Here is a 21,594-nt window from a genome sequence, read left to right on the forward strand (position 1 = left end):
AATCTGAATTAAAGTACTAAGTCAGGCACACTTTGCTCACCATCAAAATGGCAAGGATGAAAGATCCTGTGTGCATTATAGTAGCACCCAGGAGGGAGTGACCTCTCTTCCCATGGGAGCTGGGTGAGGCTTCGCAGAGGAGGAGGCATTTATGTGGGGGCTCCGGGGAAGGGTGTGTGTTTTTCAGGCAGGGAAGGGGAAGATGAGTGTTGTGGAGAGTTGTGGTGACATGTACAGTGACAGTTGAGAACAGCCATGACTCTGGCTGAACTCTTAGGCTGGGAACTAGGGGTCTGTAATGGGACATGGGACTGAACCAGAGGGCTGGAGAGACGGGTAAGATAGAGCTATCAAATGGAGGAAAAATCGGTCACTGGGCAATCCATAAGGCAGCCCTTGTGGGCTCTTTGCTCCCCCTGGCTTGTCCAACATTTTCCTCAGTGACTGAAGTGAAAGGAAAAAAGTGTGCTTATGGTGGATGACCTGGAGCTGAGAGAGGTTTCAAACAAACATTTCCTTGGTTACCAACATCAACCTTCTAGGTCTGGAATGTCTAAGATGTGGTCAGTGACATAAACTCTTGGGCAAGAGAAGAGAGTTATTATTTCATGAAGCCGATACATTCCCCCGCCCCCCCGCTGGTAGCAGTTCTAGCCGCAATCTGGAGGGATGGTAACAATATTATTATTATTAATAATAATAATGGGGAGAACTCCCATTTATTATATGCTGTGGGCTCATCACTTAGTATATAGTATCTCATTAATTTTTATATGGGCCCCATGAGGTCTGTGTTGTTATCCCCGTTTTGTAAATTAGGAAGCTGGAGGAAACAGGATAAAATACCTCCCTAAATCACTCAGGATTAGAACCAGCCTGAGTGGCTTCAAGACGTTATCACTGTGTCATGTTACTTAAACATCTCTGCCCTCAGGGTTTAAAATCATCCATGGCATAAAGTTTAATTTCGGCATTTGGCCAGCATTGCTTTGGCAGATGACCACAGTACCATTCCAGGGCTTGATGACTCAACCCAAATCCATCCTGAGAGCCGGGGCCTGGGTCAGACAGTCTTTACCTGAGGTCACAGGGGACTTCTACACCGGAGGGGCGACAGAGACAGCTGAGCCAAAAGCTGGAGTCCAGAAAGTCAGGAAGGAGGTAGTTGGAGGAGCTTCCAAATGAGAGGAACCAGAAACAGACAGGAAGTCAGAAATCTGAGCTCAGGAAGCCAGAGACACAGAGGAGGAAGGGAAATCCAAGAAGGGTCTGCAGCAACTGCCTAGAACAGGCATCACCATTATTTGAGATTTTTACAAAATATATCTTTGGTTAAAGGGCTACAGACTTCGCTAATATTACCAGTGAAGGAGGTCCGGGGAGGTTAATGTGTGCTTGTCAAGCCCGCTGCGTACTGAAGCAGATGACAGACTATATGGCTCTCCCCGAGGCCTCAGCCTTCAAGGTCTGAGCACTCTCAGCTCACTGCTAGCATCATGGCTGTTCTCACCCAGCCACCAGGAGGAAAATTGAAAACACTGGCTCCCACAGTTTCCAGTAAATCAACTCCGCTGCCAGCCCAGTCAGAGAGACTTGAGAAGGAAGAGAAAGGGTGTGAGCACCAGCATTCCCCCTCAGCTGAAAGGGTCTCAGGAAGCCACCAGATTCAACATCTCATAGAAAAGCTATGCATAGGGGCGCCTGGGTGGCTCAGTTGTTAAGCATCTGCCTTTGGCTCAGGTCATGATCCCAGGGTCCTGGGATTGAGCCCCACATCGGGCTCCCTGCCTAGCAGAGAGCTTGCTTCTCCCTCTCTCTCTGCTGCTCCCCCTGCTGTTCTCTCTCTCTTTCTCTCTCTTTCTCTGTCTAATAAATAAATAAAATCTTAAAAAAAAAAAAAAAAGAAAAGAAAGAAAGAAAAGCTGTGCATAGATTTTCTTACCTCCCATCCCTGGAGACAGAGAAAATGAAACACCTTAAATTGGATTTTGCTCTAGTTACTTCTAAACATCAAGGTTGGTCCAGGACAGCTGGAGCTAGAGTTCAAAATAACCTGAGAACGTGGAATCACACATCCCTATGTGTGTGCACACGCTTTGGGGTAGGGCAGTGAGCCCTGCCACTGTTTTATATCATTTCGTCATGCACTAGAATCTGCTTTGGCATTGTCCTTCAGCCACTGTCATGGGGGAAGGCCTATAGAAGGCTGACAGTGTATGATGGAATAAGTATTCATCTGTGCGGTCTTCTGAGGCCAAGGACTTCAAAAGACACCAAACACCAAACACAGGTTTCAACTTTGCAGGCTTTTATACTTCCTAACGGAATTTTTCCAATGACTCAAAGCTTTAACTAAAGCGCTGTCCCTTAACACTGTGTTAGAAGCTAATAATAGTTCGAGTGAACATTGGAGGTCAAGACCTAGCCTTTTCTGGTCTTTATAAATGAGTTATTAAAGGTCTGGCGAAGATGGCATTGAGCTGGGAAACCCACATGTTGGGAGATTTAGGGGTACCACTCACTAAGAAAGGGGTGTTTGGGATAGAGTTGGTTTGAAGGGGAAAATGGGGCACGTTTGATATTAGAAATAACAAAGGAAATGACCAGAAAACTTGCATTATTCATGCATCTATCCATTCATACATTAAGCATTTCTTATGCTGCTTGTGTTATGCACTTGGCAGTAGGGCCCAGAGAAATGAAATGCCTGGATCCTGCCTTGAACAGGAAGCCAGCACTGCATCCCTAAAGGTAAAAAGAAGTCTTGGAGGTGAGCCAGGGGCTCAGGTGCCCTCTGTGTGCCCACTCAAGGCAAGAGGATGGAGGAGCCCGGTGAGGATGAAAGTCTGAACTAAAGAGAGACTTTGGAATTGAACGTGGGCCTTGAGAGTGGGGGGCAGGTGGCAGGGTGGTGCCCATGGTTACAGAGAGGAATCAGCTAGAAAGAGAAAAGCTGGATTGGTAGAAAATCACAGATGTCAGGGGAAGGCAGCATTTCAGGAGTACGACAGCCAAGCTAAGTTGAAAACTAATGATAATAGCTACCATCTTTCGAACATTTCTTTTCGTGCTTAGTGCATGTATTTAATACTAGACACTGTGCTAAGCACTGGGTATACTGGGATGAGCAGGATAGTCTAGGCTGTACCCTCACAGAGCTTACATTCTAGTGAGTTTCATGCTGTATGTCATTTATGCCCACAAGAACCACAAGAGGCTAGAATTATTATCCTCATTTTACAGATGAGAACACGGAGGCTCAGAGAGGTGGAGTCACTTGCCCCTGGGTCCCACAGAGAAAGGGTGGTGGAGCTTGGATTTGAACATGGTTCTGTCTGATAACAATGCCTCTAAATCTGCAACCTGTACTATGAGCATGCAAGCAGAGAAAGGGCATATGGATGCAGCTGGAAGGTGGCCTAGGAGGGGACAGGTGGAGTCAAGGCTGACTCAAGGAGACAGATTTCAAAGGGCTAAGGAGGGAGTGGTTGGAAACTGATAGGAGGCAGGGAGGTTAGAGATTATATCTGACCATGAATGGGGGGAGAGGGTGACCTAGTGTCTGCTTGTAGGCAGAGGCCAAATACCAGCACCCTGGGAAAAGCACAGATGTGACCTTAAGAGAGTGGTTGAAATGTTCCTTTCCTTCTAGGTGGTCGGCTCTAGCTAGCCCTGCCGTGCGGGGGTGGGGGCCACTAGTGTGGCCTCCTGGAACCCATGGGACCTAAAATATCCAGGGCCCTGTGGCCTGAGCAACCTAAGACCCAGGAGGCCTAAACCCCAGGATTTGGGGTCTTCCTGGCGTGTGATCTTCATTCATGAGGGAAGCTGAGTACCCCCCAGCAGCTCAGAACCAGTTACTCTGCCTTGCCCAGATGCCAGGCATCTGAAAACATTGAGAGGAATACTTCTTTGCCCTATTGCATTATCATGAGCACACCAGACACGGGTAACTCTGCAGTCACAAACCAGCCGCTGAACAGACGCAGTTTAATGGTACATTGTGAAAGTTTTACGGTTAGTAAAGATAAGTGCAAAATTAACCCCTAAAGAACAAAGCAATTAAAAAAGTACATAATGAAGCAATTAGCTAGAAATGGCGGGGAGCAGGAAAGGGAGAGCACCCATGGACAATTTTACTCTGGAAGGGTCTTCACACTTATGTTTTCTTAATTGCGTTCAATACGCTTCACAGAAGAGTAAGATTCATAAGATGCACAGAAGAGGTAACAGTTGATATAGGGTTTTGAGAATCAAACTGAAGGAAATTTTTACCTTCCTAAAAAGTTGGGGCCAAGGAGGAAAAGAGCTATAAAGACCATTATTGGTATAATTAATGAAATTTTATTATAGACGGTGGATTAGATAATAGTAATGTATCAGAGTTTCATTTCCTGATTTGGGGGAAAAAAGAAAAATAAAAGCCAAAAAAACCCAACTGGGAGCCAGCAGTGTATGTTAAAGCTCCGGACAGTCATTCATTTTCATTCATTCTCTCTCTCTCTTTCTCTGTTCTTTTTGTGTGTTTTGTTTTTCTTCAGCTGAGTCTCCCTGCTGTTTTCTATCAGATGCTGTAAGGTATCCTCTTGCTACTGTGACATTGTAGTTCTACTTTTCCAGGAAGGAACTACCAGACAAGGCTGAAATCAGTCCCTTAGAGTGACCGAGAGTGAGCAGGGACCCCCCCCCCACTCCCCCTCCCTCTCCTCCTCCTTCCCTCCCCCCCTTCATTAATCCTCCCCTTCCAGACACTGTTGTGTTTTTTTTCTTGACAAGACCTGATGATATTCATAAATCTGAAATTGCAAAGGGGAATTCGGAGACATCTGTTCCCACTACAAATGCTCTTTCCTTTGGGGGCACCTGGGTGGCTCAGTCGGTTAAACAGCCGGCTCTTGATTACTGCTCAGGTTACGATTGCAGGGTCATGGAATCAAGTCCCCTGTGGGGCCCCCGGTTGAGCTGCATCAGGCTCTGCACCCAGCGGGAAGTCTGCTTGAGATTCTCTGTCTCCCTCTCCTTGTGCCCTTCCCCCTGCTCGCACACACTCTCTTTCTCAAAAAAAAAAAAAAAAAAAAAAAAGTTCTTTACTTTGTAAAGGGTTGCAAGAAGTACGATACTGATAAATATAATTCCCCAGTGCTTGTGGGTGACTGTTTGCAGGAATTACCTCTACGCACAAGCCTTTCTATCAAGCAAAGCTTACCTGAACATAAAGTCAGTCCTGAAAATAGTTAACCCCTGGTGTCAACTACCCCAGAAATAACAATTATTCCCATTAGGTCCTGTCTTTCTCCATGTGTATGCTGTCTGTCTAGTTTTGGAAAGTCCAAGAGACAGGCCCCAGTTCTTATCCTTGCTTGGTGCAGCCCCTGGCAGGTGGTGGAGCGATGAATGCGGTGTACCCTGCTTTTTTCATTATGCCTGCTTCAGGTACTGCTCATCAGGGAGGGTCTTTATGGCTTCTGTAATTTTCGCTGCACTGTATTTTAGTTACATAAAAAAAAATCACAAAGTAGGGGAGATAAAATATTAGTAATGATTTCAAGACAGTTTTCCTGGCTTTCAGCATGTCTGAAATCAAGTCGTGCCCTATAAATTTGGCATATATAAATAAATAATAAATATATAAATAAATTACAATTTATTATCCCAACCAGAACACTTTTAAGAGTGAAAGGAGGTACTCCTGACAATTACACTAGAGCAACAGCATAAACCAATAGTACCATGGGCAAACCAGGTCATATGGTCACTCAACTTACAATTTTATGTGTACCTTTAATGCAGTTCTTTCCTTTGACCTCATTTGTTAGGTGCCTGTCATATGTGACTTTGGGCATACAATGCTTAAAATTACATATTTAACATTGAGCATACATCTCTCTCTCTCTCATTCTCTCTCTCAAATAAATAAATTAAATCTTTAAAAAAAAAAGTAAACGCAGCCTCTTCCCTCTTGGAGCTAATGGCATAATGGCAGACAGCTGACAAAAGAGAACAAAGAATAAATACGTAGTTACAAATTTCAGGGCGCCTCGGTGGCTCAGTTGGTTAAGCATCTGCCTTCTGCTCAGGGCATGATCCCAGGGACCTGGGATGGAGCCCTACATCGGGCTCCCTGCTCAGCAGGGAGCCTCCTTCTCCCTCTCCCTCTGTCACTCCCCCTGCTTGTGTGCTCTCTCTGTCAAATAAATAAATAAAATCTTTTTAAAAATTTCAGTAAGTGCTGTATTAGTCAGCTTGGGCTGCCATAACAAAATACGTAGATGAGGTGGCTTAAACAACGGAAATTTGTTTTTTCACAGTTCTGGAAGCTAAAAGTCTGAAATCAAGGTGCCTGCACGGTCGGGTGCTAGTAAGACCTCTCCTCCTGGCTTGTATACAATCACCTTCTCACTGTGTCCTTACGTGGTAGAGAGTGAGCTCTAGTGTCTTCGTCTTCTTATAAGGACACTAGTTCTGTCTGATCTCCACGGGCTCCAAGGGCTCCACGCTTATGGCCGCATTTAACTTAATCACCTCCTTAAAGGCTCTATTCCAGTAGAGTCACATGGGGGAGTTGAGGCTTCAACATAGGAATTTGGTGGTGGGGCGGGGGGGACGGACATAATCAGTTCCTAGCAAGTGCTACAGCAGAAAACACAGAGTGTAAGTTCCAGAAAGTCAGGGATTTTGTACGTTTTGCTCAGTGACAAAATTCTCCTCTTGTACGACGGTGCCTGGCACATAGGAAGTGCTCAGCTTACAGTTTTAGAAGGTGGATTGCAGAGCAACAGGGGTTGAAGCAAAGAGACTCTTTAGGAGGCTGTTGATAGAGTTGTCCACACGTAGATAATGGCGGCTTGGACCAAGCTGTTGACCCTGCAGACTGAGAGATGTGATTAAACAGAAGCTATACTTAGGAGGTAGAACTGACTGCATTTGCTGATGTATTATTGGATGTGGAGGGGGAGGAAGAGGATGTAATTATGGATGAATTACATAATTGTTGATGTAGGTTTTAGGCTTGGGCTATTAGGTGGACGACGGGAAGACTTAGGGGACAGATGGGGAGGCAGGGAAGGAAATCGAGAACACGGTTTTGCACAAGGCAAGCCTGCGATGCCTGAGAGATACACAAGTGGAGGTGACATGTAGGCAGTTGGATATATAAATCTTGAGCTCAGAGGAATGTAACTCATGTAATTCTCACAACTATTTTTGCAATGTGTCATTTTTGTCTCCATTTCACAGACAAGGAAATGGAATGTTAGAAGGTGGAATGAATTGCCTAAAGTCACCAGTCCAGCAAATGAGAAATGTAGGCTTGGACACCAACACTGCTTAACCCCAGAGCCTGTGCTCTGAGCCACAGGGACCTCCTGTCTTTCAGGAGTCCCAGGGCTTGGATACATTTCCTACTTGGCTTCTAAATTATCACCTGACCTTGAGCCTCACTCTTTGCTCGCCTGGGAAATGATGGGAGGTAATCTGTTGGATCTCCTTCAGTTCTCTACTGCAATGCTGATCTCGTTTATAAATCCCATTTTTAATGTGAGTTTGCTGTAGGTACCTTTCAGAGATCATACCCAAGCTGGCAATTCATTTTGATGTGTATGAAAAGGGCAAATCTCTTTAAGCAAAGACCCGGCGCACCGGCTTTTTTAATCTGGATTCCAATGGAGTAAGAGGAAAGCTGCTTAGAACAAGTGCCATTTCTGAGTGAGAGAATGTTCAGCATCTCAGATTCCTTTTTATCATCTGAATGGTAACCTTCAGGGTCCCATTGAACCAAATGTGAGGGTGATGCTTGGACAAGACACATAGCTTCCTCTAAGGTCTGTGCCCCAGGTCTACCAGAAGGCCAAACTTTCCCACCTCTGCCACCTCAGTGACGTATATGTCACTGAGTCATATGGCTCCTGATGTGCTGGGGATGGGGGTGGAGGGTAGTGGTGACAGAGGGTATCCTTTCATCCAGTGCTTCCTGGTTGGCCTGCATTTCAGAAAGGACGCTCCCGACCTACCATGGGCCATACTCTGGACATTGGTCCAAAGAGTCATCCTTTGGGCCAATGTCACCCTTTTGAGGGGGCATCTGACAGGGAATTTTGATTGGGACATGCTAATGAGCCATTCATATGTGTGGGATTTGTTTCTGATTAGATTAAGCTTCTGAGAGAGGAAAGAAACAGCCACTGATTAAAGACATAAAAAAGGAAACACTTTAAATGACTAAGTGGTTCATCTTCATATAGCAAAGTATAAATTAAACATAGTCCAGGGGATCAGCTTTGAATAGCAGCTGCATAGAGCGGGCTTTTCTGAATACATCCGCAAGGAGAAGATGCCCATAGCAATTCAAAGGAACTTAACCTACCAGAGAGGGCACCGAACACTGCAGAGTAAATGGATGGGCCAACTTATCTGATAAAAATGACTCTTGGGCTAGCAATGAGAAGGGTTTTATTTGGATTTCAGAAAATTGCTCCCCGAGTCCCTGTGACATTCAAGCTTATTATTATTCTCTGGCAGCATCAGTGATGGTAATGGGGCCAGAGATCTTAGCTCAAAACAAAGACTCGATTAGAGTAGACAGCACACGTGTCAATGGGACCCTGATTTGGAACTTAGCCAATACTTCTCTCTCAGAGCATGGGGCTTCTATAGTTTTGGTTCTATAGAAATGCCTGGACAGGAATTAGCCAGCCTTCCCAGCCTCGTGCGTGAGAAGCTGTGAGGGTCAGCCCTGTCATGTTGCCTGACCAAGCCTGGGGTGTGGCTGCAGCCCTGGGCTCACCTGGCTCATTTTAGAATTAGTGGAGCAGCCACGGGGCTGCTACCTAGCCATTTGAGCAACCCTGAGTGGTGCGTGAACTCCAAGCCCCAGCCTTTTCCTCTTCTGCCCTGCTGGCTTCTCTCTTGGTTTTCTGACCTCTGCTCTGGGTCTGAACACGAAGCCGACTCTCACCTACATCCTGTTTTGCAAGGGTCCTAACACCTGCCTTCTCTGGGTAGTTCCCTTTCCCACCCCCTGGGACTAAACCTACTCTCTCTGCCTTCAGCCTCTGGTGGGGTCCTGCTCTGACTGGACTCATTACCTGGACTTGGAAAGTCGGTCCCCTTCTGAACAGTCTCTCCCCATGCCTGGAACTCTCTGCTACGAAGTCCCAGTTGATAGAATGAACCCCTGATTATTGGTGCTGCAGCACCCAAGCCTCTCTGGTCATTTTGCCTCTTTGGCAGCTTGTGTTAATCAGAGCTGCGCCAGTTGCCCCCAAGTCCCAGAGGCTTAACCCAGAGCAAGTTTATTTCCTACTCGCATTAGTCTCCTGAAGTCCCACCCTTCAGGAGACTAATGGCTGTCCTGAGCAGCCATTCTTTAAGTGGTGACTCAGTTTGCTTCCCTCAGGGTGTTCCCCATCTTTGAACTTCACGGTCACCCTGCCTTAAGCATCCAGCAGATCGGGAGGGAGAGAGGTAGAAGTGCTCATGAACCTCTTACACTGGATCTTCACCAACCTTGGCCAGGAAGTGATTGTCTCATTGGGCTGAACTGCTCACATGGTTCCTCCTGACTGCAAGGGAGGATGGGAGATGTAGAGGGAGCACGGAGATATTTAATGAGCAGTACGAGTCTACCACACGCTTGAAGACCACCCTACTCCTGGCTCGTCTTCTCCACCCTCAGTATGTTCAGGCCTGACTTCTTCCTTTTTGTCATGAATCCAACCTAGCTTGAGTGTGGGGCAATATTAATCAGGCCTATTGGCTGGTATGAGATCTGAGGTAACCATGAATAAACTCTACTTGGTTGGAACCATTAAAAGATGGCTGCTAATCTCAAGGACCATATGTTTGCAAAGCAGTCCTCATGAAATTTCCCATGAGGAAGTGAACTCCTGGGGCCCCAGTCTTTATAGTCAGAGCACTGGGGTCTGAGGAAAAGTAGAGTTCCCTGTGTGTGATGGGTTAGTTTGCAGAGCCTGGAGCCATCACTGCCCCTGGGTTTCCTGTAGGTAAGAAGCTATTGCAGCAAATCTCAAGTCCCTGCAAAACAGCCTTTTAACTTTTTCTTTATGAACCGCTTCCAGACATTCCAGCCCAGCTGGTCTCTTTTGGAATTCTGCCAGATGAATCTTCCTGCTGCTTTCTGATAGTTATGAAGAATCCCTTTCAAACAGGGAAACTGCTTCAAGTGCTTCTTAGGGCTGACCCCCAATCAGACCCCTTCAGGGACACCTTCCAAGAAAAAGCATCATTTTTTTCCCAAGCAGCAATTCTGTCCAGAGGACTCTTTGGCAGTGTTTACTGCAAGAGGAGGGCTTTTGGGGAAACTGCATCCCCAGAGAGTGTTTCTTTTGTGGGGTCTGATGGAAGAATAAGCATTGTCAGACTTTAAAAATGTTTTCTTACACTTAAAAATAATGAAATATCTACCCTTGGAAACCTGGAAGAGCACCAAGGAAAGTACACTGGAGATCATTCAGAACTGAGGCCCAACTCTTGATCCCGCATTCATGACGTAAGTATGTATCAAGCACCTACTATGTGCCAGGCCCTGTGGAGGCATAGAGATTCCTTCATGAGAGCAAGGTGGCCATGCGTCTTCTCTGGCAGGCCAGTATTGCAGACCGAGAAACAAGTTAAAGCTCCTGCTCACTGAAAACCGAGGAGTTACAAATTAAAGCTACAGCAAGAGTGAATTTCACACCCATTGGATTGGCAAGAACTAAAAAGTTGGACAATGCCAAATGTTGGCGAGATCGTGAAGCAACATGAGAGCTCATCTGCGCTGGTGGGAGCAGAACTTGGTATGCTCACTTTGGAAGAGTTTCTCTTTCCCGGGGAAAGTTGAATGTGTATACAACCTATGCCTCAGAAATTCTACTGCGGTGTAAATACACGGAGAGGTGCTCGCTCTTGGCTGCCAAGAGACATGTATAAGATTGTTCCACGGAGGGCTCTTCATTATCCTGGAAACAACCAGCCTGTCGACCAACAAGAGGATGCATAAATAAACTGCTGTATATGTTTATACAATGGAACACTCTGGTGATGAAAATAAATGGACCAAGAAGCAAGTTGTGGAATGCAGACAATATGCTTTCATTTATATAGTGTTCCAAAACAGGTCAAACCAAATAGGTAGCAAGGGTTGATGGCAAGGACATTAACACAATTCAGGATGATGGGTTACCTTTGGGAGTGAGGAAGAGCGCAGTTTTCTGAGTTCCTGCTAACGTACTGTTTCTTAAGCAGTGTGCTAGGTAGGCTGTTGTTCCTTATATCATGCATGTGTCTTTAAGTGTACACGTGCACACAACTATCGTTAAGTGTGGGGCCAGAGAAAGGATAGGTGATATGGCAACACGTAGCAGAGGCATTTAACCAAATTTAGGGCCTCCAAGGAAGAGTGGGTAGCAATTACTAGGCAAATAAATGTATCCCTGGGGGGGAGAATTCCAGTAAAGGGAATGGTATGGGGTGCAGGGCAGAAATGCGAGAACAGGGATCCTAGGTCTGCCCTAGGAACTAAGAGAAGTGGGTGTAACAGGATAGCAGAGGATGACAGATGAAGCTGCAGCAAACAGGAGGGACCAGGTCTCAGAGGCCTTGCAAGTCCTGTGAAGGAACGTGATCTTTCTCTGGAGACTGAAGGTGGCAAGTATGGGAGCAAGATGCATGTTGGAGGGAGGTTGGCTCCGTGTCTTAACATTGTCCCCATCCCAGCTCCTCCTCTACCTCACACCCTTGACTTCAGCTTGCTAGTGGCTCCTGGCATTTGTTTTAGCTTTGCCCAGAACTGACCCCCCTCTTCCCTTCTTACCCCCGTGCCTAGGGTGAGGTGAGCAAGGGGCCCCGGGCACAGAATGGAAGGATGCCCGGGAAAGGAGGACTCTGCGCAGCCCTGGTCAGCATCTTTGTTTGCCTGCATTTCTGACCCTACAACCACGCCACAAATGAGTTTCTGGTCTTCTGCCAGCTATTCTCAGGCCTCGGTCTCAACCTCCATCCTCCTTGTCTTCCTTCCCCCAGCCTGCCTGGTTTGGCTTTCTACTCTGTCTCAGCATTTCACAGCCAACTTAAGTGAGACAGTTGCACGTAAAAGGATAATTAACAACGTGAGCCAAGAAATACGGACCACATGAGTGGTACAAATTATGTGTTTCAGGAGTTTGGAGGAGCTGGGCCAGGCTGGCTTTGGATGGATGGAGAGCAGGAAGGAGGCTTTCTAAGTTAAAGGAAGACTGGGAACATTTTGCCAAGAGCAAAGAGATTATTAAAAGTCGTGAGGAGATAAAAAGCTGGACAGGATGTGGGATCCTGTGGTCCATGGCCATGAAGTACAAGGCTGAGATGGCACCACTCCCAATTCCTTGCCTACGGTAACCATTACTGATTAATTGTGGTGTGGTTTTCCACGGAGCCCGGAGAATCCTTCTCAGAAGGATTCAGAGCCTCAGAATCCTTCTCAACACGATACTTCAGAAGGACATTAACAAGCAAATGGATTTAACCTGGAAGTGTTATTTGCTGTCCTTGACACAGACAGCAGAGTGATCATGAGTCTCTGTGTGGCAGAAATGGTCAAGCTGTATCCTGTTGCCTTGCCTCCCGTGTCTCCCTCTTTTACAACTTCCAATTTACAACTCTGCCAGTCATGTCTCAAATACTGGGTGTCATTTGACGTACCCGCCAGAAAACGTAGAATCACAGAATGCGAGAAATAGAAGGGATCCATCGCATCATTGAGTTCAGTTCCTTCATTTGGCAGCTAGAAGAAACTTGAGGCTTGGGAGGGGAATGGGCTTGTTGATGTAAGTGGCAAACAGAACATAAACTCAGATCTTTTGACCTTGACCTTGTACCAGCAGCTCCCAGTCCTGGAAAGGGAAAAGAACCTCACCTTCCGTAAGAACCCACTACATGCCTGTCTTTGCTAGTGGGAGCTTTCCATAGAGCATCTCGCTTAAACCTGCCAGGGCATCATGATCCCCAATAAAAAGGCAACTGACATCCAAAGCCAGGTTCAAGTCAAAGGCTAATGTGTGACAGAGGCAGGATTCAAACCCTCTCCATCAGCCCCCAAGACCTGCCTTCCCAGATGGTTCCCAGGCAGGTGGTCCAAGCCTTTCTGGAAACAGGAATAGGATTAGGGCTCTCTGGGAAGGGCTGGTGGTGAGTGAGCCTTTACTCCAGACTGGGTGACTGTTGTTTGCCATCTACTTCCGGTTCTTGGTCCCATCTGGAGGCAAGCCCAGCAACTCCTCGGTGGGTGTGTGCAAGCACTGGCCAGGTCGAGGGCTCTCTCTACAGTGAGTTCATGGTTCCACAAGATGAAGCCTCCTGCTTTCCACCATGCTCATTTGATGACTTGCCAGGTTTTACAATGTTAATTTAAGCTCTGCAGCCAAAGTGACTCTCTTCAGTTACAGCAGTGTGCACTCAAATGTCAGAGCTTCGCTGAAAAACCGCTTGGGTTTGAAGGAAGTCATTGTGTTCGGTAAAATCTGGCTACATTTTATGTTTATGGCCTTTATTAGGGGATCCAGCTGAGCGAGTTAAAACTGCCTCTCCGAAGTCCAGGAAAGCCCAGGACTCGAATTGCAGGAATCACTCACTTAAATAATGGCTATTGAATGTATACTAAATGCCTTGTGCCGGTGTAGACAATGTGATCCTTGTCTTCCTGGAGCTTATAGTCTAGCAGGGAGCAGGGGAAAGACATTGAAAGAGTAAATACATAAACGGAAGTGTTGTGAATAAGTGTGACTGAGAAAAAGGGTGGGGCCCTGTAAGTATTCCAAGGGGACCTTAATGGGCAGTCAGAGAAGGTAATATTTGAGCTGGGTGACAAGTGGGAGGAGAGTGTTCCAGAAAGATGGAATAGCAGGTGCAAAGGCACAGAGACAGGAAAGAACTTGGTGTGGTCAAGAAACCTATTTCCCAGTGCCCGTTCAGAAGCCACAAGATCCAGCCTACATCCAGGGCTGACGTGCGTCAGGTGTCCCCGGTGCCTGTGGGACTGAGCACGGGCCTCACTTGCTCTAACAAGCCAGGCTCACATGCCCCCTGTGTAAGAATCAAGCTCTATGTCTTGTAGGTGCTTCCTGTGCCCTGTGACCTCATCAGGCTTCTTGGTTATTGACCCTTGGCCTTCATTTCTTAGCCATGTCTTTGGTGCCCACCTTCCCAGCCCTACCTCCCTTGGCACCCTCACCCCTGAGAACTCGCAAGGCTAAGCCATCACTGTCTCCCGCATCTTTGCCTTCCACCCAGTGGCCCCGCTTCTCTGGCACAATTCTTGCTGTCTGTAGCCCCCTTCTGGTTTGGGTCTTTCCACCTCCTGCCAGCTATGACGTGGTCCCCTTCCCTCCTTCCCTCATCCCCTGCCCCACCCAAGCCTCCATGGAAGTTTCGTGGAGTGCCAGTGATTTTCTTTCCTATCCTTTGTCTACCATCCATGCGAGGGTCTCCAAGATCACCTGTAGGTAAGACTTTTGAGAATCTGTGTGTCAAGTCATTGATCAGCAGAGCCGCTCATCGCCCAGGGACCAGAGAATGCGGGCTTCCTCTTGTTTATCTCAGTGTCCTTGGGCAGGGTCCAGAGGTGACGGGTTAGACATGCTGAGTCCACATCTTCTGCTCCAATGCCCAGAGACTGCTAGGAACTCAAAGGCTGCATTCAAGACAGATGCCATCACCCTCTCCATCGATGAGTTCCTTTGCACAGGAGGGAGGAGAGCAGGGATGACCTCTAGGTTAACAGGCGCTCTCAGTCTCTAGGGAGGAGCCTGGGGCACCATTCCACACTGAGCCAGGCGCTCTGGAAGGCAGCCTGTCTCTTGTCTGGTGGGCTTCAGCCAGACACGTGAGTCCTCTGCAGTTATATATTTCCCTGAAGGTGGATGTACGGGAGAGCCAAAGAGCAGTGATTATAAGGTTATTATAAAATAATAACGTGTGTAGGGGCTTCCTGAGCCCACAGCCCTGTGCGGAAATGACTTCTGTTATGCCTGTTTCATAGACAAGAGGTTAGGTGGCCCACAGTCGCCCCTCAGCAGGTGCACAGCGGGGACAGAATGGACTCAGGTGTCCTGCCCCTACCCCCTTGACTGCCCGTGCTCAGACTGAAGCAGGCCCAGGGTTGAACATGAATCCGTGCATGCCCCTCGTTCCCTGGGCGACATCGAGGCTGGGGCAGAGAAGTCACCTGCCAAAGGTGGTGCAGGAACAGGTAGCAGAAGCAGAATATTTGAATTTAGTTCTCACTGGCTCCAAAGCTGCGCTTTCAAATATTACATCTCCCCCCTCCCCCCGCCCAGCCCCACCTCTGCTGGCAACCCATGATCTGTCCTGGACACCTTTTGGCCCATGTCTGAAGGAGACCCTGGGCAGAGGTGGAGTATGTAACTGTATGTGCAGAAGCCCAGGGACGGAAGAACACACAGCATGAAGGAGGAAGTGAGAACTGTCAGCATGGCTGTGCCGTGGGAGTGCACGGGGAAGCAAGACCTGGGTTTGGGGGGCTGGGCCTCAACCCAGGACTGTGCTGGTAAGGTACAGGGTGGACGTGATCCACTTTACACCTTGCAAAGATCGCTCCGGCTGCTGGGAGGAGAAGAGACTGGAGGAGGAAGGCAGGAGGGAGATCAGTTGTTTGGAGGCTGTTGCAGAGTCCAAAGGACACATGACCATGGTCTGGACAAGGGCCGCGGCCATAATGAAGGAAAACAGGAGTGCATTCAAGAGCCTGCCACTGAGATCACACCATTCCTTTTACTGTGCCCTCAGGGCAGATGGGAGGTGTGGTCGCCACCCTTCTGATCAGAAGCACGGCAGATGCGCCCACTCTAAGATGAAATGATGAAGCGACTCTTTGAGAAACAGGTCTTGTAATGAAAGAGCTTTGTTAGGAATCATGTTCGGTGTTGTGTTGCTGAAATATGCCAAGTAATAGCCTCCGTTCCAGTTGCAAAAGAATAATTACCCCAACTCTTTGTGTTGTCAGTAACATATTCACAGTATTCACAGGCTTTCATTGCAAATCTTAGCAAAGTGAAGGAAGTCAGCATGATCCCCAGAATGTATAGGTCATGGAAATGAAAGTGCACAGCCTGGGGCCTTCCATGGCTTCCTCTCTTCCGTGAGCTTCGGTGGGGATCAGAGAGATCCTTTCCTCTTCGGTACCAGTTGTGTGGCCTTGGCCAAGGGACAGCCTTTAGTCTCAGTTTCTCCATTTGGAACTGGAGACATTAACAACGGCCTCACAGGATTATTCTGAAGATCCTGCTGAATATAATTTGTATAGTAATAGCTGAGCTGATGGCATGCTTATTATGTGCCAGGCATTTTCCTAAGCACTCTGTATATAATCACTTTAATCTCCTCGGTAACCTCATGAGAGAGGTGCTATTATAATCCCCATTTGAGAGGAGGAAACTGAAACACAGCAAGATCAGGTGACTCACCCAAGGTCATGCAGCTAGCATGAAACAGAGCCAGGATTTAAATCCAAGTAGTCTGGTTCCAAATCCTCTGCTCATAACCACCACACTGTGCCGCCTGCCCACATACACAATCCAGTGCCTGGCACATGGTAGACACCCAGTGGGAATGCTTGTTTCCTTTCCACTGGCTCTAAATAATATACTAAATGCAAGACAAGCTCAGAAAGTGAAAAGGCGATCAGTTAGCCTTCCAACTCTGACAGCCCAGAGCAACCAACAGCAACTGGTGTGAAATAGGCAGAAAAGAAGGCATTCTCTTCCTAACTCTGGAGGTAATTAAGTAAAATCCAGAGTTGACCTTAGAGTACACTTATCTTGATGAACACTGAGAAATGTATAGAATTGTTGAATCATTACATTGTATACCTGGAACTAACATAACACTGTATGTTAACTATACTTGAATAAAAAAAAAAAATGGGAAAAAAAGCAAAGTTGACTTTATCTCGGGTGAAAACTTATGGTCGTTGGTGGATACATGTTATAAGTGTGAACATTATCTACCAAACTGTCCAACTGACAGTATCTGACAAGCAGCCTCTGCTGTCCACCCAGAGATGATGATTGTGTTCCCTCAGAAGCCTCATTCATCAGCTCTGGCCCAGTAATTCAGATTCATCCCACATGTATGAAGCATCAGTCACTTACTGATTGAGTGATTAAATACCATCAGCCATATATTTATTCAACAAGTACTTACAAAGTATTTCTATGTACCAGGCCTTGTGTTAGGTGCTAGATATGAGAACTGAGTGAGATATGGTTCTTCCATCTAGGAACACAGAGTGAGGAAGAGAGATGGCTCACAGGTAAGGCAGAAGTCATGAGAGCAAGAGCTTTTAGGGCCAGAGGAGGAAGCAACTGGCTCTGGCCCAGTAATTGGGCAAAGGCCCCACAACAGAGAGGCCATGTGGCCAAGATCTTGAGAGATTATATTTTTTCAGCTGGAGAAGGAGTGGCATTCTAAAATGACACATAGAATGGGCAAAAGCCAAAGGGCACAAAAGGACATGCACGTTCCAGAACATTCCAAGTACAGAGTGGCTGGAATGATCGTGGCAAGACCTCCAAGACACTGTCCCTTGACACTCAGAATAGAAGATCATTTTTCTTTATTTTCTTTTAAATCAAATTGCATCTAGTTCAAGCTCTTAGTCACGGAGATCAGTGAGAAGTTTTGCATGATTCCCTTCTTTGTATCTCCCTCTCTCTCGGGTTCTATCAGAACTCAGGGCTGAGGACAGATGGACCAGAAGATGGGCACCTAGCTCTCTCCCCCTGGTGATCACTAATCTGTGTCCAGGCCCATGTGGTCCATGTTAGAATGCTATCTCTGCTAGGAGTCTCTGCTGCTTCCTCCGTGTCAAGCACGGCGGCAGAGACCCTTCTGAAGATTTTTGTTAACTTCTCCACCAGGGACAAGGAGAACCCAGGTCTTTGGTCACAAAAATGTTTAATCTCTTCTTTGCAGGGTAGAAGGAATGGAAAGAGAAGGTGCATTAATTCTTTGCTGGTAAATCCATGGCAACAAGAAACAAGACATAAATGGACTCAATCATCTTCCCACTAGAGGAGTAGAAACAAGGTAGAGCTCACTGAGGGACAAGATGAGGAGAGCTGGAGTTGTCTGTGCTCAGACTGAGTGGTCACCTGTGGTCTGGTTTAGTGGCTCAGAGTCAGGTCTGGGCACTGACGAGTGGCTCTGTGTCTCCTACAGGTGTGGCAGTGTGGCGGCAGCGTGGAGGTCCTGCCTTGCTCTCGGATTGCCCACATTGAGCGAGCCCACAAGCCCTACACCGAGGACCTCACGGCCCATGTCCGCAGGAATGCCCTCAGGGTAGCTGAAGTCTGGATGGACGAATTTAAAAGCCATGTCTACATGGCATGGAACATACCCCAAGAGGTAGGAAGCCCCTGTGGGGATGGGGTTTTAGGGGTTTGCTGGAAAAAAAAAAAAAACACAAAAACAAAAAATATGGGTCTACACCCTTCTTCCCGTGGATCAGCCAGAGTCTTGGGATCGGTGCTAGAGTAGACTCTCAGCCTCAAAAGACACCACATGTGGAAGAAGAGAGGCTGACTGTGAGGTACTAAGCCATGTCTTATTCCTGCTCCTGTCCTTGGGCAGCCTGCTTAAAGGAAGACTTCTCTCCCGACCTCAGTATCCTCATTTTATTTTATTTTTTTTAAAGATTTATTTATTTATTTTAGAGAGAGCTCATGCAGCAGGGAGGGGCAGAGGGAGAGAGAAACCCAAGGAGACTCCGTGCTGAGTACAGAGCCCGATGCGGGCCCGATCCCACGACCCCTGACATCACGACCTGAGACAAAACCAAGAGTCAGATGCTTAACTGACTGTGCCACCCAGGCGCCCCATCAGTATCCTCATTTTAAATGAGAGTGTTGGGAGTGCCTGGGTGGCTCAGTCAGTTGGGTGTCTGACTTTGGCTCAGGTCATGATCACAGGGCATAATCTCAGGGTCTTGGGATTGAGCCCCACATCGGTCTCTGCACGCAGTGGGGAGTCTGCTTCTCCCTCTGTCGCTCCCCCTGCTCATGCTCTCTCTCTCTCTTTCTCTCTCTCTCTCTCTCTCTCAAATAAATAAATAAATAAAATCTTTTTAAAGATAGATAAATAAATAAATGAGAACACTGGAGCAGATAGCTCCAAGTTTACTTCATGTTCCCAGGTCCTCAGCGTCTCTGCTATATAAATATACCAGAAATTACCAGAATTCACAAAATGCACCTTAATCTCCTCGTAGACTAGATTCAGGCTTCTCCATTGAACCTTTGACCAGAGCAATAAGGAATGTCCATATGGCTTCGAGATTTCTTGAACCACATGCCTGAGGCGGGGATACACTCTCACAGGGATCCTCAGGAGGAGAAGGGAACTGTTCTGGACATTTTTAGGCTGTTTCTAACCTTCACAGAATCTCATCATTGCCTGCCACTGTCCTCTATCCCTCTTGTCACCGACACTTACGAAGTGCCAGAGAAAAGGCAATGTTTCTCTAGTAGATTTGTTCAGCCTTGCCATGTGTCATATGGAAATGACCTTGGACCACTGAGTTGGGAGAACCCAACAGATGCCAACCATAGGATCTCAACCTGCTTAGCAGCCTGTCTGCCTGGAGATCATTGCTTATGTTGCCGTGTCTATCTGAGACAGCTGTTGACTGCATGACCTCCTTCTTTCCCCTTGGGAGTCCTTTAAAAAACTGTAGTTCTTTCTTCCTAATAGGGAAATGGTTGATTTTTGCCTGAAGTTTCCATATGAAGGCCCTGTTCCCTGATCTCTCCACCCAACTAATGTTGCTCTGGCTGAGTGATTGAGAAAATAGGCTGGGCCATGGGTGGGAGCTTTTAGGCAGCATCCCCATCGCCACCACCATTATGGGGGAGGAGACTTGGGTTGGGATGTATACTCCCACAACCAGTGACATTTCAGCGGTAGAGAGAAGAATGAGGAGCCAAGAAGTATCAGCCAGGGTGCGGGCAACCCTAATGAACCAGCCCCAGGAATGCATCCCTGACAGTGGGAGTGTTTCTAGGGAAACAGCAGTGCCTTCTGGACCCATCTGCAGCTGTGGGCGTTGGATCACAGTATTCTGGGGAGCATGCTGTACACCTCTGTGGGTGTCCTGATAGCAAAATGTTAAGAACGCTTGGGAAAGTCCCCCAGGAACTTAGCAGTAAAGCATCATAGATCCCCAGTCCCTTAGCAGAGTTCTGTCCCTACTCCTGCCACCTTCTCTCTGCACCCCAAAGCTGAAAACCTTTTAGACTTCTCCCCTCAGTGTGGCTGCTGGATGTGGAAATGGACAGGACATCCAATGAATGGCAGAGAACCAAGTGAGAAAAGTAATTAGAAAATGATGAAATTCAATGTGTGTCTGTGACACCTCAGAGGGGTAGTTCAAACCCAATCGAATGGGTGGGAAGAGAGGGGAGTGAACTCAAGAAAGGCAGATGAGGGGTGGCAGTGTCCAGAATAAAGCCTCAGCTGGCAAAGGAAGACATCAGTGGGTTTTCAAAAAATCTATCCCTTGACTCCACTGTTCCCTGCTTTGTTTAGATTCCCTCTCCTACCTCTTCTCAGGCTTCTGGAAAGAGTCAACACCTTTTCCCCTCTACTCACTTCTCAAGTCATATCCCAGGATTGCACCAAAACTGCTTGTGACAAAGTATCCAAACTGCTTAATGGACATTCTAAAGTCTTCAACCTACAAGATCCTACCTTTCCCCTGAAACTCTGTACTCACTTGGCTCCGTGATGCCACAGCCCAGTATATCCCCATCTCTCTCTGATTGCTCTTGATTCCCTTGTGGGCAATTCTCACCTCTCTCGGATGCTTAAGTGCACCCAGAGATCCATCCTTGGCCAACTGCTCTCCTTAAACATCATTTCCCTGGTGGCCCCATCTGTTCCTGGGTGCTTTTATCTGTTGATGACTTCCTAACTAAGATCTGTAGCCCTGACTTCTGCCTTTAGTCTCGGACCTATAGCTGCACATCTCCTGGTGCTCCCTCAGGCACTTTAGACTGAGTCTGCCAAAACGGAGAACATCCTTCCCCCCAGAGCTTCTCCTGTTCTTCCTCCCCACCGCCGTTTAGGATACCACCATCTGCCCAGATCTACAAGCTTGAAACTGAGCATCTTCCTTTGATCCTTCTTTCCCTCAAGCCCCGTTCCCAGCCCATCACCGAGCTCTCTCCTGTCCATTCCTACCCCCATCACGTCTGAGTTCAAGCCTTGTCTCTTCCTCTGCAAGAGCCTTGGACTGGTTTCCCTGGCTCAAGCCTTATCCCCTTCAAATCTATCCTCCAAATGACCCAAAGTTATCTTTTTTTTTAAAGATTTTATTTATTTATTTGAGAGAGAGAATGTGAGAGAGAGCACATGAGAGGGGGGAGGGGCAGAGGGAGAAGCAGACTCCCCGCCGAGCAGGGAGCCCGATGCGGGACTCGATCCTGGGACTCCAGGATCATGACCTGAGCCGAAGGCAGTCGCTTAACCAACTGAGCCACCCAGGTGCCCTGACCCAAAGTTATCTTAAAAACAAAATAAAACAAAAAAATAAATCCTCACAGC

The 21,594-nt window shown here is 47.3% G+C and overlaps 1 protein-coding gene across 3 annotated transcripts in view; it reads left to right on the forward strand.

Annotated features, from left to right (window-relative positions):
* GALNT18 (polypeptide N-acetylgalactosaminyltransferase 18) overlaps positions 1 to 21,594 on the forward strand; it is a 348,597-nt gene that overhangs the window by 275,296 nt on the left and 51,707 nt on the right. Inside the window, exons 7-8 of one of the 3 annotated variants that reach the window (XM_088017777.1) lie at positions 12,936 to 12,946; positions 18,214 to 18,399. The exons of 1 other annotated variant lie outside the window; for it this stretch is intronic. In XM_088017777.1, the coding sequence (XP_087873903.1) occupies positions 12,936 to 12,946; positions 18,214 to 18,399 (197 nt within the window). The remainder of the gene's footprint in view (positions 1 to 12,935; positions 12,947 to 18,213; positions 18,400 to 21,594) is intronic. One more of the 3 variants, XM_028116986.1, reaches the window with a different exon arrangement.

Source organism: Eumetopias jubatus, unplaced genomic scaffold (assembly GCF_037043125.1).
Source record: "Eumetopias jubatus isolate StellerSeaLion01/CBP00866 unplaced genomic scaffold, mEumJub1_p1.0 scaffold_13, whole genome shotgun sequence".
NCBI classification, from domain to species: Eukaryota; Metazoa; Chordata; class Mammalia; order Carnivora; family Otariidae; genus Eumetopias; species Eumetopias jubatus.